This window comes from Mastigoproctus giganteus, chromosome 11 (genome assembly GCF_048544385.1).
Source record: "Mastigoproctus giganteus isolate SK-2022 chromosome 11, ASM4854438v1, whole genome shotgun sequence".
NCBI classification, from domain to species: Eukaryota; Metazoa; Arthropoda; class Arachnida; order Uropygi; family Thelyphonidae; genus Mastigoproctus; species Mastigoproctus giganteus.
In genome coordinates, this window is record NC_143585.1 from 27,781,570 (window position 1) to 27,797,701 (window position 16,132).

The window sequence follows — 16,132 nt, forward strand, 5'->3', positions numbered from 1 at the left end:
AGTCGATCTGTTATGGCACATTTTCTGGAAAACAATGTTCATGGAAGTGGTTAATAAAATCCAAATCAGTGGAGGATAATGTTTTATTTAAATATTTTTTTAGTTTTTTTTTTTTTTAATTCTAATTTGATTTTTGACTACTTTAATGTTGAGCAATACAGTCAAAATTAAAACACATTGATATTTTAACAAAGCTTTGAGATTCTGTGAATAAACTCATAGTAATCCTCCAGTACAGCATCATAGGTCATGGAAGTCACCGACAGCTCCTACCTGTCGTGAATCGTATTCTGATGGAATAGTTCCAACTTGTCACCGAACCTGTTATTCTGGCGGAGAATGCACAACACTCGCTTAATTAAAAATAATGGAAAAATAAGGTTTTTCAATAATTTTTTAAATACCTTTAATCTGTTTTCAGAAAGAATTTAGTAATTTTCTACGTTTTCAGTAATTGTTGTATGCTTTTAATGTGTTAACGCATTGTTGCCAGATTACAAGTTACTATCAGGTCTGACTTGACCGAGCATGTGTGACACTCACTGTATCTGCTAGTCTATATACTGGCAATGTACTTGCAGTATTTTTATTTATTTTTTTTTTTTGTTCTCTCATCTGTATTATGGGAAAATAGCTATTTCAGTCCTTTTTCAGAAAAAATAAAAAACAATTTCCTGACTATATAAGAATTTGATTATGAAAATAATAAAAGTAATTATAAAAACAATGGAAATAGGTAATTATTATTATACATTAATTATTTTTAATTAATTATAACACTAACATTTTATTACCTAAAATAATATGACTATATTTTGAGATTATTTGTATATATGACACATTGCAGTATTACCAATTAACATATAAGACACACTTGCCTTTCAGTCGTAAGGTCCTTGTCCTTCTGTGGGTGACATTTACCTTTTTGTCATGAGGTCCTTCTGCAGGAAAAAGTATTTATAATCGGAATGGGCCTGTATACTGGTTAGAGTACAAATGGGCATATGTTAGTGTGTGTGTGTGTGTGTAATCTCTTGCACTGAAGACAACCTTCACAATTCGCCTGATATGCTGAGGAAATTCGGCATAGTCAGTTATGTATGTTGTGGCATGATGGTATAGTGTTTGGGTAAGACACATCCAGTACTCTTGTAATGAATACAGAACCTCTGTAAAAGTCAGAAAAGTGTTGTATGTGTAGTTTTGTGTTCACCTAAGTTTCCTGACGAAGGACAAAAAAAAAATTACTGCAAGTACGTAGTACATTGCTGGTATATGTAGACTGGCAGATCACAGAGTGGAACTGTAATTACTCTGTGTGGCAGATATAGTGAGCATCGCATCGCGCATACTCAGTCAAGTCAGACTTGGTAGTAACTTTGTGATCTGGTTGTGATGTGTGAAACGTATTATAAGTATACAAAAATTAATGAAGATGTAGAAAAAAGATGTAGAAAATTACTGAAAGATCTTATTTTTCATTATTTTTAATTCAGCAAGTGCCGTGCGTACTCCATCAGAATTACAGGTTTAGTGACAAGTCTGAACTATTCCAGATTGGAGCTGACGGTGACTTGTGAGCTAACCGTGACCATGACACTAGTGGAGGATTACCAAATTCACTCCACAGGGCTCACTGAAAGTATGGTGTTGAAATTTGCACTAGCAGTTTGTTTTCTAACTTATTTTCCCTGGCCAAGGGAAATGAGCTAGAAAATTTGTGGTAAAGTAATTATCATCACTGACAACTTTTATCTGTGAGTGTGGCCTTTTCAAGTATTAAAATGTGATATTCTCAATTAATAGTATGAGTTCAATTCTTGTGGCTAATTATAACACAAAGGCTTCTAATTGTTGAATTTTATTGAGAGTGAGTTGTTCTTAGAGATGTTTTTAAATTGCTATCATTGAAATTCAATAACTAGAAACCTTGAGCTATAATTCTTCACATTAAGATAAATGATTAAATTTTGTACACTTTACTGTGACTGAAAATGTGGCCATGAGAGAAAGCTTAAAAAATCTGGAGTCGCGTCAACTGTAAAAATGTACAATATGATTAACAGTTGTGGCAAATGGTGGAAGAAAAAAGCATTAATGCTGCAAAGTACGAATAATCGTGTGACTTTTTTTCAGTCATTAAATCCTCTGAGGAATAGTGATTGATTTGAAAATGTTGTATTTTTAGAATTAGTATTTAGATGTCCTGTCGTTCATCAGCTGTGACTGAACTTTCTGAAAAGCATATAATTCTTGCATTATTTCTTAATCTTATGACTTACTTATTTTATGAATAATTTTAATGTATATGTTACTGTTATTCATTAAAATTGCATAATTGTAATGATTGTGTTAATATTTTAGGTAAATCGTGAAAAGAGGAGAGTAATATTTAAACGTGCTGAATCATATGTGCGTGAATATCGCCGTATGGAACGCGATGTCATTCGGTTGAAACGTATTGCCAGGAATAAGAAAAACTTTTATGTTCCAGCTGAACCAAAACTTGCTGTTGTTGTGCGTATTCGAGGGTAAGCATTGTTTGTTAACTTTATAGTAACTATTCATATAATAAGCTATACCTGTATATTAGTTCCTGTTCTGCGTTAAAGACCAAAATCTGGGGTCTGACCAATATTGATAAAAAAAAAATTGCTATGTGGGTGTTTACAATTTGTTGGGGGAAGATTGATTTAATTTACGTGATAAATCCTGTTTTGAATAAGGGTTGCACAGTTCCTTCCAGAAACTGTTTTTTGTCCAGTAAACACTGCAGAATACACAGATTTATAGGCATAAAATGCTGATTGCTTTGTGGCCTTAGCTTTTGCACTACTTCTAACTTAACTAATAGATTGAGGGTTTAGTGTCAAGCAACATTAATTACAAATAACAATGCATATGATGTATCACACGGCTGTATCTCTAGTACTTTACAAGTTAGCTTTGGCTATAAGCACATTTCAGGTAAAACAAGAAAATGTCAAATGATTTTTTTTTTTTCTTGGTTAATTACAGAAACGTTTACTACAAAATGATTTTGTAGTTAATGTTGTTTGACACTAAACCTCTTTTTCGAAGAAAAAAGAGGCACAATAATAAATGGAAAAAAATATAAACCACATAGAATATGTATATGATATTGTGATTTTAACCGAAACCAAAGAACAACTAAAAGAAATATTAACAAACAATAAATCGACAAAGCAAGCAACAACTATGGAATTAATATTAATATAAATAAAACCAAAGTAATGCAAATCGGAAAAAAACAAAGAAGACATAAACATCCAAAATCAACAAATAGAACAAGTACAAAAATTTGTATACCTGGGCGCTCTAATAACCGGAAACTTAAGTAATATTGACCAAATTAATCACAGACTGAACATCAGGTTCAGTCTGTGATTAATTAAGTCGGGAACTGAAAATCTCAAATAGTCTAAAAATTAAACTATATGAAACTGTCATCATACCCACAGCAACTTATTGATCAGAGAATTGGAGAATAAATAAGAAAGAAAGGCAAAAAATAATGGCATTTTAAATGAGATGTTTAGGGAAAATCAATAAAACAAATTGGAGAGAACATAAAACTAATGAACAAGTAAGGAGAGATCTAAATTTTGAATGCAGAATAATAGAGCAAATCTGCAAAAAACAACTTCAGTGGTTTGGACATGTGAACCGGATGAAACAACACATGCTGCCTAATGTAGTACTGACAGGAAGAATTGGAGATAAGAGACCACCAGGAAGACCCAAAAGAGAATGGCTCCAATGCCTAAAGGAAAACACAGGCTTTCAGGGCTATCAACAAATGATGCAAGATTCAAGAGATCGACAACAGTGGAGGACGATATCTAAATAGGGACTCAACCTGTGCCAAATGGAAGAGTAGAATATTGATGATGACACTAAACCCTCAAAATAAAAATATTCTGAATAACAACTCAGTGCCAAAGCCCACACTAGTGCATCAGGCAACACAGCAGCAATCTTCAAGTCGCACTGGTTCCAAAGGAGGTGATTATTGTCAGGGAAATGGGAAATATATTGTGCAAGAATATGTGGAATAGACTGTCTGCCAGGAGCAAAATTAATCATGTAAAGCAGATATCATCTTTTAAGGGCACTAATGATATTAAGATTAGGATATCAGTGGACTTACTTAACAAGTACATGGCAATGTTTGGGAAAAAGTTGTGAGTTATGATTGAATTTGAAAGTGTGCAAAGCTCATGGGGTAGAATTTTTATCAGCTTGGTCTGTGCTTGTTAATAGGAGAGACTGCATGTACAGGGATGGGATACACTTGAATATAAGTGGTGCAAGAATATTTGCTGATTCTCTCAAGGCAGTGATGGTGGTTCGGAAAACTGCTAGCTTGGGGAGATATACAAACTAATAGCTTAACTAGAGCTGCAGGTAGGGGTGAAAGCGATTTTTACACTGCTGGTATTGGTACATGCCTGCAAAGCAAGGTGTCTGAGACTTCTGGCTTTGTTAGGGTAACTAAGAGTAAGAACATGTGCATGTACACTAATGCTAGGTGCATTGTAAATAAATTTGATGAATTTCAAGTATCGATTGCCATCAAATGCAGACATTGTAGAAGTACCAGAAACATAGTGTCACTCAGGCATAAGTGATGCCAAATTTAAATATGAGGATGCAATATATACAGGAAGGACAGAAGAGGTGGAGGTGCTGTGCTCTTAGTTAAGAAGCATGTTAAATCTAATGCAGCTCATCCAGTTGACATGGATGACGAGTACAGTGTTGAATCAGTTTGATGGGTTATATGACTGTGATCAGTATACCAAACAGCTATACAGAGAGACGAGTAAGCCAACAAATCATAGTATCTCATAATGGGGGATTTTAACTTTCCATTTGTTAAATTGGAATTTGTGGGATGGTCACTAGTAGAATAGCAAGACCTGTGGATTTCTTGGATGACATGTTTTCTACAAAAGCATGTTAGAGAGGCAACAAGAGGAAGTAATGCTCTTGACCTGGTTATCAGCAGTGATTCTTCATTCATTAAGAATTTGCAGGTAAAAGTCACTGGGTAGCAGTGATCACAATGTACTAATGTGGAATTTAATTAAAGACAACTACTGTCAAAGATAAAAGGAAAGGCTTTTGCTTTCATAAGGGTAATTAGAGGGGTCTCAGACATGAATACTGTGCAGTGGGTCCAACTCATGGGAGTAATCAAAGAAGCTGCTAGGCTTGTCATACCAATGAAGAAATACTCTTCAAGGCTTAGATCTAAATGGATGTCAGATGAACTATTGACACATGGCAGAGAAGGAAAGTGCATGGGAACATAAATTAATCTGTAATCAAGTCATAAAGGAGGTTAGGCAAGCTAAGGCAGATTATGAGAAGTCTGGCAAAGAATGCAAAACAAAACAGCAAAGACCTCTATGGTTATTAACAGTAGAAGGAAGGGGTTCAATTACATTGCACCACTTGATGGCAGCAGGTTAACTATTGATGACCCCACTCAGGTTGCAGACAAATTTAATAGGTATTTTGCATCTGCATTCACGTATGAGGAGTTCTTTGGGAAGGAGATGCCAGAAGTTTATCCAACTCTAATGAAGAACTAAATGATTATGATAACCAAAAAGGAAAGTGTGGGCAAAGTTGTTGAAGATGGACATAAAAAAGGCATTTGGTGTTGATGAAATCTATCTGGTTATATTAAGTGAGGCAGCAGAGGAGGTAAGCAAACCTTTAGCCATAATTATGAGAGCATCCTTGGATTTAGTGAACGTCCCTATGGACTGGAGAATGCATTTGTATTCCCAATTAATAGGGAAATCAAAAGGCAACAATAATAATTACAGACCTGTTAGCTTAACATCTGTTCCAGGGAAAATAATGGAAACACTGGTTAAAGAAGTAATGCAGGACTAAGAGGCATGCACTTATACTGTAAACACATCGTGGATTTGTTAAGGGGCAGTTTTGTCTAACCAATCTGATAGGTTACTATAATGCAGTGACCAAGGATGTGGATGCAAAAAATAATTTTGACATCATATACTTGGATTTCAGGAAGGCTTTTGATACTGATACTGTTGCATATAAAAGACTGTTGTGTGGCATTATGGATGCTACTGTACCAAGATCTAGGAAAATTGGGTCATTGGGCTGAGAAATGGCAGTTGAAATTTAACATTGACAAATGCACAATACTGCATATGGGTACAGTAATCCCAGAGTAACTTATCAACTGTGTGGTACTACACTCATTTTAGTGGAAAATGAAAGAGTTGTAGGTAATTATGCAGGCAGACATGAAATTCTGTGAGTAGTACAGACATGCTGCCATGACAGCTCATGAGCTTTTGTCAATCGTGTACAAAAACTTTTGCTAGCAGTCATAAGGAGGTGATTATTCCTTTGTATAAGGCCATGGTTAAGCCACATCTTGAGAACTTTATACAGGTCTGGTGCAGGTAATAGCAGCTAGACTGGTGAAGAGTGCCCTTACCTAGAAAAGCTTCAGTTTTGCCAATGTATCCTCAAGACTTGATATGTGCAGGGAGGTCTGATTGATGTTTAAAGGCTTGAATGGATTGAGTAAGCTGAATGTTAATGGCATTCTTTAACTTGCTGAGACCACATGAGGGGGTATAAATTCAAGTTTAGGTAGGAAGATTGCAAGATAGATGTGTGCAGGTTTGCCTTCAGCCAGCAGGTGATTGATTGTTGGAACAGCTTCCATCTGTTATGAAAGTGATGAATAAAATTCTTGGACTGTACAGATGGGTGAACTGTATAGGTTTTTTTGTTTTGTTTTGTTTTTTTTTTTTGGCTGCTTTCTTGCATCATTTGCCCTTACTACTACAATATACCTGGAGAATATACTTGATATACATTTAGGGACATATTTTGGGTTATGCAGGTATTCAGATAAGTGAGCACACCTATACTGTTTATTGGGTAACATTAGTGTTCATTTTCTTACAGGTTGCAAGAGCTGTAAGAAAAAGGCAGTTTTAATATATTTATAGAGTTAGGGCAGTTAAGTGTGGGTTTTTTTTTTTTTTTTTTTTTTTGTACACCTCATAAAAGTAATTTGTACTTATCAGTCAGCCATCTCCCCTGGCTTTCAACTTCCTTATTAAATATAATACAATCAAACTAAACACACACTGTTTGTAACTTCTCTATCTCACTTGTAATTTGTAGAAAATAAACACTAGTGTTGTATTTAGTGGTGTGTGTACTTATTGATATACCTGAAATTTTACAAATTTTTCATAAAATTTATGGTCACCTGTTATGTTTTCCAAAACAGATGTGAGTATAGAAGGCATGATTGGTATGGAGGTTGTTGTGATATTGAAATCAAATTATCCATAAGTGATTAATTAAATATATGCGGTATAATGTTAAAAGATAATATGTGGCAATAAATATTAACTAGTATAAAATCTTACAGTTCTAGCATTCAGAAACCATTGTTTTTATTAATCTGGCTGTAGCAGTGACTAACCTGACATGTGATCCTTGAAAATAACATTTCCCCGTTGACTCCTCACCGGCTGATATATTTTTTTCATTGTGAAATAAACCTGAAAACGGCGGTAACTAATAGTCGAATATATATGGTGTGTTGGGTTTTTTTTTTTTTTTTTTTTATGTACATTAGCAGAGAAATTTTGCACACTTGGCAGTTTTTTAAACTAGAAAATGTCTCTTAAACTGGATAAGAGAATAGTGTCTCCATTTTTACATCTAAAACATTTCTTTTGCAACTCTCAGCAGAATTATTTATTTATTATTATTTTTTTATTTTATTTTTTTTTTCTGAAAAAAAAAAGAGTAAAACAGCATGTTTTAAAATTTAAGTTTTTATTAGTATTAGTAACGGCCGCATGGTGCAAGAAAGCCTATGGCTTATGCTGCACCAGCCAAAAAAAAAAAAAAATTCCGAACAAAACAATGATAAAAACAAAAAAAAAATAAAATAAAATAAATAACTAAATAATAATAATTAATAAAAAAGAAAATAAAAAAATGAAATTAAACCTATCATCCTATGCGCTTCCCTTACCCGAAAGTACTATCCAGATGAACTTTGAATTTCCCCAAACTGTCGGCCTCTACCACCCATGAAGGCAACTTATTCCAGTAATTTATAACTCGCTGGCTAAAATAAAACTTCCTGCAGTCCAATCTAAACATTTCCCCCCGTAACTTGAATTTATGTCCCCTAGTTCTAGCATCATTTATAATCTTGAAAATTTTGTCCTCATTCATTTTACTGATGCCTCTCAGAGCCTTAAACACCTCAATCAAATCTCCTCTAAGGTGTCTAGTTTCCAAACTCTGCAACCCACATATTCGAAGTCTTTCTTCATAAGGACACCCTTTTGCCGATCTCACCAGGCGAGTTACCCTTCTTTGCACCCTTTCAAGAAGCTCGATGTCTTTCTTTAGGTGCGGTCTCCATACTTGAGCACAGTATTCCAAGTGTGGTCTAACATAAGCCTTATATAATGGGATTATCACGTCCCTATCTCTACTTGCAAAAGTTCGATAGATCATCGATAGGACACCATGGGCCTTCCTTGCAACCTGTTTACACTGCTCAGAGAATTTCATGTCTGACCGTATCGTAACACCCAAGTCCCTTTCCTCCAGTACTGGGTTTAGTTGAACTCCACCAAGTGAATAAGTTTTTTTGGGATTACTGTTTCCCAGGTGTAATACCTTACACTTTGTTGGATTAAAACACAGCTGCCATTTTTCTGACCATTCCTGAAGTCTATCTAGGTCTCTCTGAAGAAGCTCGGCTTGACAGTGATCATTAACTACTCTACCAATTTTAACATCATCTGCAAATTTAGACATCACGCCCTCTATCCCTTCATCAATGTCGTTTATGAAAATTAAAAACAACAGTGGTCCTAATACTGATCCTTGGGGAACCCCACTTCTTACATCAACCCAATCTGAGGAATAGCCATTTATCACAACCCTCTGCCTCCTGCCCTGAAGCCATCCTTCTATCCATATAAGGATTTTCCCAGTGATTCCAACCTGTTCCAGCTTATAAAGCAACCGCTCATGTGGGACTGAGTCAAAAGCTTTGCTGAAATCTAAATAAACAATGTCGAAATTATTCCCTAAATCCAGCTCGTGAGTGACCCTTTCGAAATAGCGAACCAGATTTGTTAAACATGATTTTCTCTTTACAAAACCATGCTGAGTATCCTTGAGAATTTCAATTCGATCCAAATGATCCTGTATTCCACCCTTGATCATTGCCTCCATGATTTTCCCTACTACTGAAGTCAGACTGACAGTCGATAATTTCCAACTTCACTTTTAGAGCCACCCTTATGTATGGGAGATACATTTGCACTTTTCCAATCCAAGGGAATCTCCCCAGAGTCTAGTGATGCTCGCATAATTAGCCTCACTGGTTTAATGCACTCGCTTGCCGCCTCTCTTAAGATTATAGGGTATATTCCATCAACTCCAGGAGCCTTACTGGTCTGTAGGCTCGAAAGTTTTTTCATTAAATAATCTTGCGAAATTTCAATATCATTAATTACATATTTTTTAACTTCGCTCCCACAATTTCCCATTGCCACAAAAGACTTCATTTGTAAATATTGATGCAAAATAACTGTTGAGTTCATCTGCAACGGCAGCTGGTGTATTTATTACTATCCCCTTTCCCTTACGTAAAGGTCCGATCTGGTTTGTCCTGCTCTTCTTGGCATTTATATATGTGAAGAATTCTTTATCCCCCCCCCTCTTTGCTCTGTTTGCTAGAGATTTCTCATAAACTGCCTTTGCCTGTCGAAACTTTTCTGTGGCTCTATTACACATCACCTTGTAGCTGTTATAGGCTTCGGTACTTTTTATTGCTCCGTAACCTTTCCATGCCACATTTTTTTCTGCTCAAGTAATGTGGCAACTTCACTATTCATCCAACTTGAAACCCTTCTCGTGGAGTATTTTTTTAATGGTATATACGCATTCAAGGCATCTGTGATTAATGTTTTAAAAGCGTACCACAGTTCAATTGTATTCATTCTCTGCGCGATAACTACCCAGTTGATAGAGGCCTTGTAGTACCTTAAGGCATCGTAATTTCCTTTTCTGAAATTAAAACCCATTCCTTTGCCTTTTACTTCTGCTACCTCTCTCGTCATCATCCACCGTAGAACTCCGTGATCACTTCCTGCTACTGGTTCCTCTACTGTCAGCCCTGTTATGTCATCTGATTCATGTGTGATGATGAGGTCTAGGATATTCTTTTCTCTAGTACTTTCCCTGACATGTTGATACAAATAGCAGTCATCTAGTTGATTTAAAAATTTTGTTCCCCATGTCGAGTTTCCTTCCCATTTACTCCAATTAATTAGAGGCAAATTGAAATCACCCATAATAAGGCATTGACACTTACTTGCCCATTCCATTTGCATGTAGAGGCTTTTGTCATAATCTTCACAATCACCTGGTCTGTAGATTACTCCTACTCGCATTATACCTTTGTTTCCAACTATCTCACACCATACAGACTCTATACTAGCATGTGAAATGTCTGAATCCGGGAAAGCTATCGTCGCACTCAGGCTGCTTCTGATAAGAAGCATTACCCCACTACCCCTTCTATGTAACCTATCCTTCCTAAATACATTATACAAGCCATACTGAAACTCATCATCCCCTATTTCTGGGTGGCACCACGTCTCTGTAAGCCCTATTATGTCCGCGTTACTTGTTTTAACCAGCAGTTCGAATTTGCTCATTTTATTGACGACACTTCTAATGTTACTGTATAAACAATTAAGATTTACTGTTCTTGTATATTTAACAACCCTAACACAACCCTTGAAGTTTTTTAGGCTCTCTTCCCTGATATTAGCTACCCGCTCAACGTTTCTGCCCCCCAGAACATCTAGATAATACGTCCAGTTGGGGTAACAGATCAGAACTCTTAAGGTATGTGCAAGAGTTACTTTGACCAATATTATCAGATAAATGCGTGTCAGTATTACCCACATCCCCCTAACTAGCAGTTTCCCTGAACCTTTAAGGTATCCTCAATAATAGTGGCAAAAACTTTTGCACCACCTTTGTTTAAGTGTATCCCGTCTCTACAAAACAAATTCCTTCTACCTACAAGTGTGGGCCATGCTGATAGAAATTTACCCCCTAAAGCCTTGCAGATTCCTTCAAGTCTTGAGTTAATCCACAAGGCTCTTAACATATAATCCCTCCTATCGTGTCTGGGCAGAATTGCAGACACATAGACATTATGGCCTAGCTCGTGACATTTCCTCAGCATTGTCCTGTATTTTTCCAACAAATCGTCAGATCGTGTACGTTTAATATATCATTTGTCCCCACATGAATAATAATATTTTCTTTACCCCCTTTAAAATCTGACAATCTGTTGGTGACATCATCAATAGTTGCTCCCGGCAGACATACCCTGGTTCTGCTCCACCTATCCTTATTAACAAAATATTCCCCGTTTCCCTGACAATGGAGTCTCCTAATAAAACAATGTCCTTTTTAACCAGAGTAGTTTGCACTTGGTTTTTCTGTTTTGAGGCTCGAATCGGGTGTGCATCACTTGGTAGATTGCTGGAGTTTTGAGTCCCTGACGAGCTCCCAGATGCATTATTTTCGAGGGCAAGCACTCGTTTTTTCAGGGACTCAAATTGTTCCATCAGTGCACCAAATTGTAATTTAAGATCGGTGCATTCCTTACATCGATCACAAAGAAAAGAATCCCCAGGTGAGGTAGGATTAGTCACCAGGTCGACCTTGGAAAACATTCCACAGGTTCCACAACGGATTAAATCATTACTCACCCGTAAATCGCCATCTGCTATTTCCGTGTGAGTCACGATACCCTGTGACGTGTTTAAGGCAGATCTCGTAACTACCATTATAAAATTAAATAAATATCAATGAAAGTAACTTTAAAAAATTATATCTATAATATTATTAAAATCAAACAGTTACAGGAAAACCAATAACAAAATAATCCAACAATATCTAAATAAATCAAATATTTAAAAGCACTATCCAAAAGTAAACCACTTATCTGAGGAGCCCTGTCTAAGCGCGTCTGCTCATCTCAAATGCCAACAGTCTACCATTATTAAAACTTACCAAATATATACAATAATTGCTGCAACCCCTTGAGGAAATGTGAAATTTTGGCTCTGTTTAAACAGAATTTTTAAAAATATATTCAAAAAAATTAATATGAAACTTGGCGTCTTTCAAGTGATCTCTCACCATTTTTGTTAAAATTTGGGCAAATTAATAGCATAACAGGAATAAGAAAAATTTAACATTCGAAAACTTTCTGTCGATAAAGAAAACAGGAGTTTTAGAATGCTACATCTGTGAGATTTTATACTGATTTGTTTTTTGGGTGAAATGTGATACTTTTAATGTGGATATTATAATGACCTGTGATGATACTTCATGCACCACTCTGAGAGTTATGTAGAAAATCACCTATTACCCAAAGTATTCTGAGGTCAATTTTACGTCTCATTGTCACGATAAGTAAAGCATTTTACCTCATTGTTATTTTATTTATTTATTTATTTATTTATTTTTTTTTTTTTTCTGAATGGCAATCCCAAAGGTTGCTGAAACTTATTGTGGATAAAATACGCAATGAGGCCCAGAAGGAACTCATTGACGTTGAACCTCCATTGTTTTTGATTTTTTGAGGAAGAAATTAGTTTGGTTAGCTGATGTATAGAGAATAATCAAAGAAAATTTTGGAAGAAAGATGAAATTCCAATTTAGAAGTACGGACATGCAATCTGTGAGATGGTGAATTAATGAGAGAGATCATTGCCAGTCTTATTTTTTTCTGATGCAATGTTTCTCAATGGGTTTTGTTCAAGAAAGAAAAGGTTGGGAATCACTTGCTCCATTGCCAAATGAAGAAAGATTAAAGATTTGAATATATCACAATCTCTGTAAAATGCTAGTCTTGGATGATCAAAGAAATTTAACTTCTAATCTTGTTTAAACTACTTTCCCAGTTTGCTACTAGAAGTAAAACAATTTTTCAGTTTTCTGCCCAATAGCAGTAAAGAGCAGCTTTTTCTCATTCACTTTATAAATTATTAAGTGAAAGATATATAGATTATTGTGCTCCACAATAATCTGTGTATCTTTCACTTATTGGCATCAGCAGGCCTTGAGAAACATGGTTGCCGTGGTAACTAAGCAATCCAGCTTGGCAGCTAGTATTTTACAGGTCATTCTGGCATCTGTGAGGTTGAACTTCTATTTTTTGTTTTACGATTGTTGCATTGTGTATGTTGCAAGGATTGCCGTGGTTTTCAACAAAGATACAGTATGATGGACTTTTAGTACAAACAACAAACTTGACATTTTTTATTTTGTGGAACAAATCTTATTGGTTGGAGTAACATGTTGAAGAGTAATAGTCCATTCAGTCAAATCAGATTTTCACTGGGATAGCACAAAAATTAGTTGTCACCCCTCCCCAGCTTGTGACTAGATCTTGAACAAATTTGTTGAGGCCTGGGCATTAGTTTGAGAGGTATGTATGTAGGTACAGTTTAATGGTGACTGAATATTGTGGGGTGAGAGCTGAACAGTTGTTAGAATGTTCAGTTAAGAGTTTCAAGGAGAAACCATTCTCTTTAGGGCTGCATGCTGTTCAGGAACCGTAATATAGTTTTGTGGAATATAATGTTATGGAAGTGAATTACATTAAATGAAGGAAGCATTTATTGTGAAGATGTCAAGTTATTGTTGCAGAATTTGAAGTAACTGTTATTTAATTTGAAGTACATTCATAAGATTTGTTTAAGCTTGGAGGATTTGTGTGCAGCATTAGCATAGGTCCGTGTGATATTGTTTATCAAATATTAATTTTCAAAAGACATTGAATGCTGACACGAGAACACAAGGAAATAAGTTTAAATTTCAGAATCAAGGTGTTGTATGAGAACAAAAGGAGAAATTTTTTAATCACATGATGGCTTCTGGTGAAACCTGGATTCATTAAAATCAAAATTTTACAATCCAGAAATGTTAAAGCAATCCAGCACTCATATCAGTGATTGCATGAATATCTTGCCCTTTAATCTGTTTTGTGGCCACTGGAATTTAAACTGCAAGGATAATACTGTGGTCGTAATCCTCATAGCAGAACAAACTTGTCTTTGCAATGAGTATTGCACTAATATTAAAATCTTCAAACAGATGACTCACCAACAGGTTAATTGGCCATTTGTTTAAAAGATGAGAATTCTATGACAGCCTAAGTTTCAGGCCTAACTGGTGCCTCAGCGGATACCAAAATGGTCTGTAGTGACAACATGCAGGTGAAATAGTTGCAAAGATGATGTTAGGTGTGAGCTGCTATGCAGTATGTGAAATCAGAATTTTTAAAGTTGTTGTGTAGCTAAAGCTATCTGAAAATAAGGCAATACTTTTGTTCTACTATGAGAATTAAGCCAATTTCATTATTGGTGTAGTTAAATCCTGCTCACAAAAAAAGATGGAAAAACAAGTTAGCCAGTACAAATGTTTGCAGATTTGAATAGGTTCGGTTGTTTGTGCTTTATTCAAACATGCTCCTCTAAAATTTGGCACTGCTGAATTTATTAGTTTACTGGATTTTAAAGAGTTTATGGTATTTAGTCTATTCAGGGTTGTGTTGTGGAAGAGAGTTCTGTTTTTTACAAGAAATAGTAGTAGTGAAACTTTGGTGTGGTGAGCAACAAAAATTTCTTACTATAGGAATTTTTTTAGAAAAGTGGAACAAATGTCTGTTGAGAATAGAAATGTAGCAAAATTAAATTATTTTTGTTGAATAGTCATTATAGCACCTAATAAATATGAATAAAAATCTCAGTCAAGCATTCTATTACAAAACATCAGTAAAGGGAGTACAATTATAAACTAAGAGTATATGTAAGTACCCTAAAGTGCAAAACAGCTATACTAAAAATAACTATTATGGTAAATTCATTCCCTGTCTAGTTGTCTTTGGCAGGCTAGACATTTACAATTTTTAACAAATTGTTTATGTAAAAGTTTTTATTTATATTGTTTTTGCCCTATGTTAGTTAGCTTTCCACTTTATTTTACATGAGCCAATTTATTTTGTACCATTATTCTCAAATGAATGGGAATTAGCATATTTGATTAAATAATTTGGTATACAATTAATATTCAAATTTTTTGTCATTTTGATCTGTACATTTTCAACTGACCTGTGATGATTCATGCACCATTCTGAAATTATGTGGAAAAACTACCCAATACTAAATATATTCTGAGGTCAGGACAGACTTGAAACATACAAATTTTTGCTCACCTTTTATAGTTAAGAAATATTTTAATATGCTCTGAACTTCTGCAGGCCACATTTAAATCCAGAAACTTTTTTTTTTTAAATCTTTGTGTATGTGGCCGGTGTGTCTCAGCTCTGATTTATTGAAAAAGAAAAACCAAATGCTTTTTAATACGTGTTGGAAGTCCATTAAAGTGTCATTGAGGAGATCATAGTATTATTGATGTTTTATATAAACATTAACTCCGTTTCTATGTTTCTATCAACAGGGTATTTTTAGTTCAGAAGAGAAGTTTCATTGTAATGGCATTTGTAACTTGTTGAAGGAAACCATACCAAGGAAACAGCAATCTAGTCAGTTGAAAAAAGTTGTAACAAATGCTTATGGCAAATGTAGAACTCTGTCCTGAGAAGTGTGTTCATGAAATTGAATTTATGGCCAAATCTACTGGATTTCAAGAGTAAGCTAAGTGCTGATTACATCCTTCCTTTACACAGACGACACACATGAGGCATAATTTAAATTGGTGAAAATGGTTACAAGGTAGCTGTGCAGAAATTTGCTTTCAGCCAGAAGTTTTATGGAAGTGGATAGTTTGAATAATTTAAGGAAGATGTAGACAAATTATTGCAGGGGTTGGACAGATGATGTGAGTACAGTTTTTTTGTTGATGCTGTAAGCCTGCTTTCTTGCATTATTTGTCACTACTAGTACTATTTCACAGTCAGATCATCTATAATAAACCTCTTGGCAGCACAAACATCCGTTCTTTAAGC

At 35.2% G+C, this 16,132-nt stretch overlaps 1 protein-coding gene and 1 non-coding gene across 2 annotated transcripts in view; both read left to right on the plus strand.

The window, feature by feature from the left end:
* RpL7 (ribosomal protein L7) overlaps positions 1 to 16,132 on the plus strand; it is a 57,395-nt gene that overhangs the window by 20,703 nt on the left and 20,560 nt on the right. The window contains exon 3 of the mRNA XM_090385090.1: positions 2,365 to 2,531. Coding sequence (XP_090241216.1) covers positions 2,365 to 2,531 — 167 coding nt within the window. The remainder of the gene's footprint in view (positions 1 to 2,364; positions 2,532 to 16,132) is intronic.
* LOC150077835 (small nucleolar RNA Z221/R21b) lies at positions 12,472 to 12,547 on the plus strand. The gene has a single exon (XR_016547657.1). It is a non-coding gene; the product is annotated as a small nucleolar RNA Z221/R21b (small nucleolar RNA).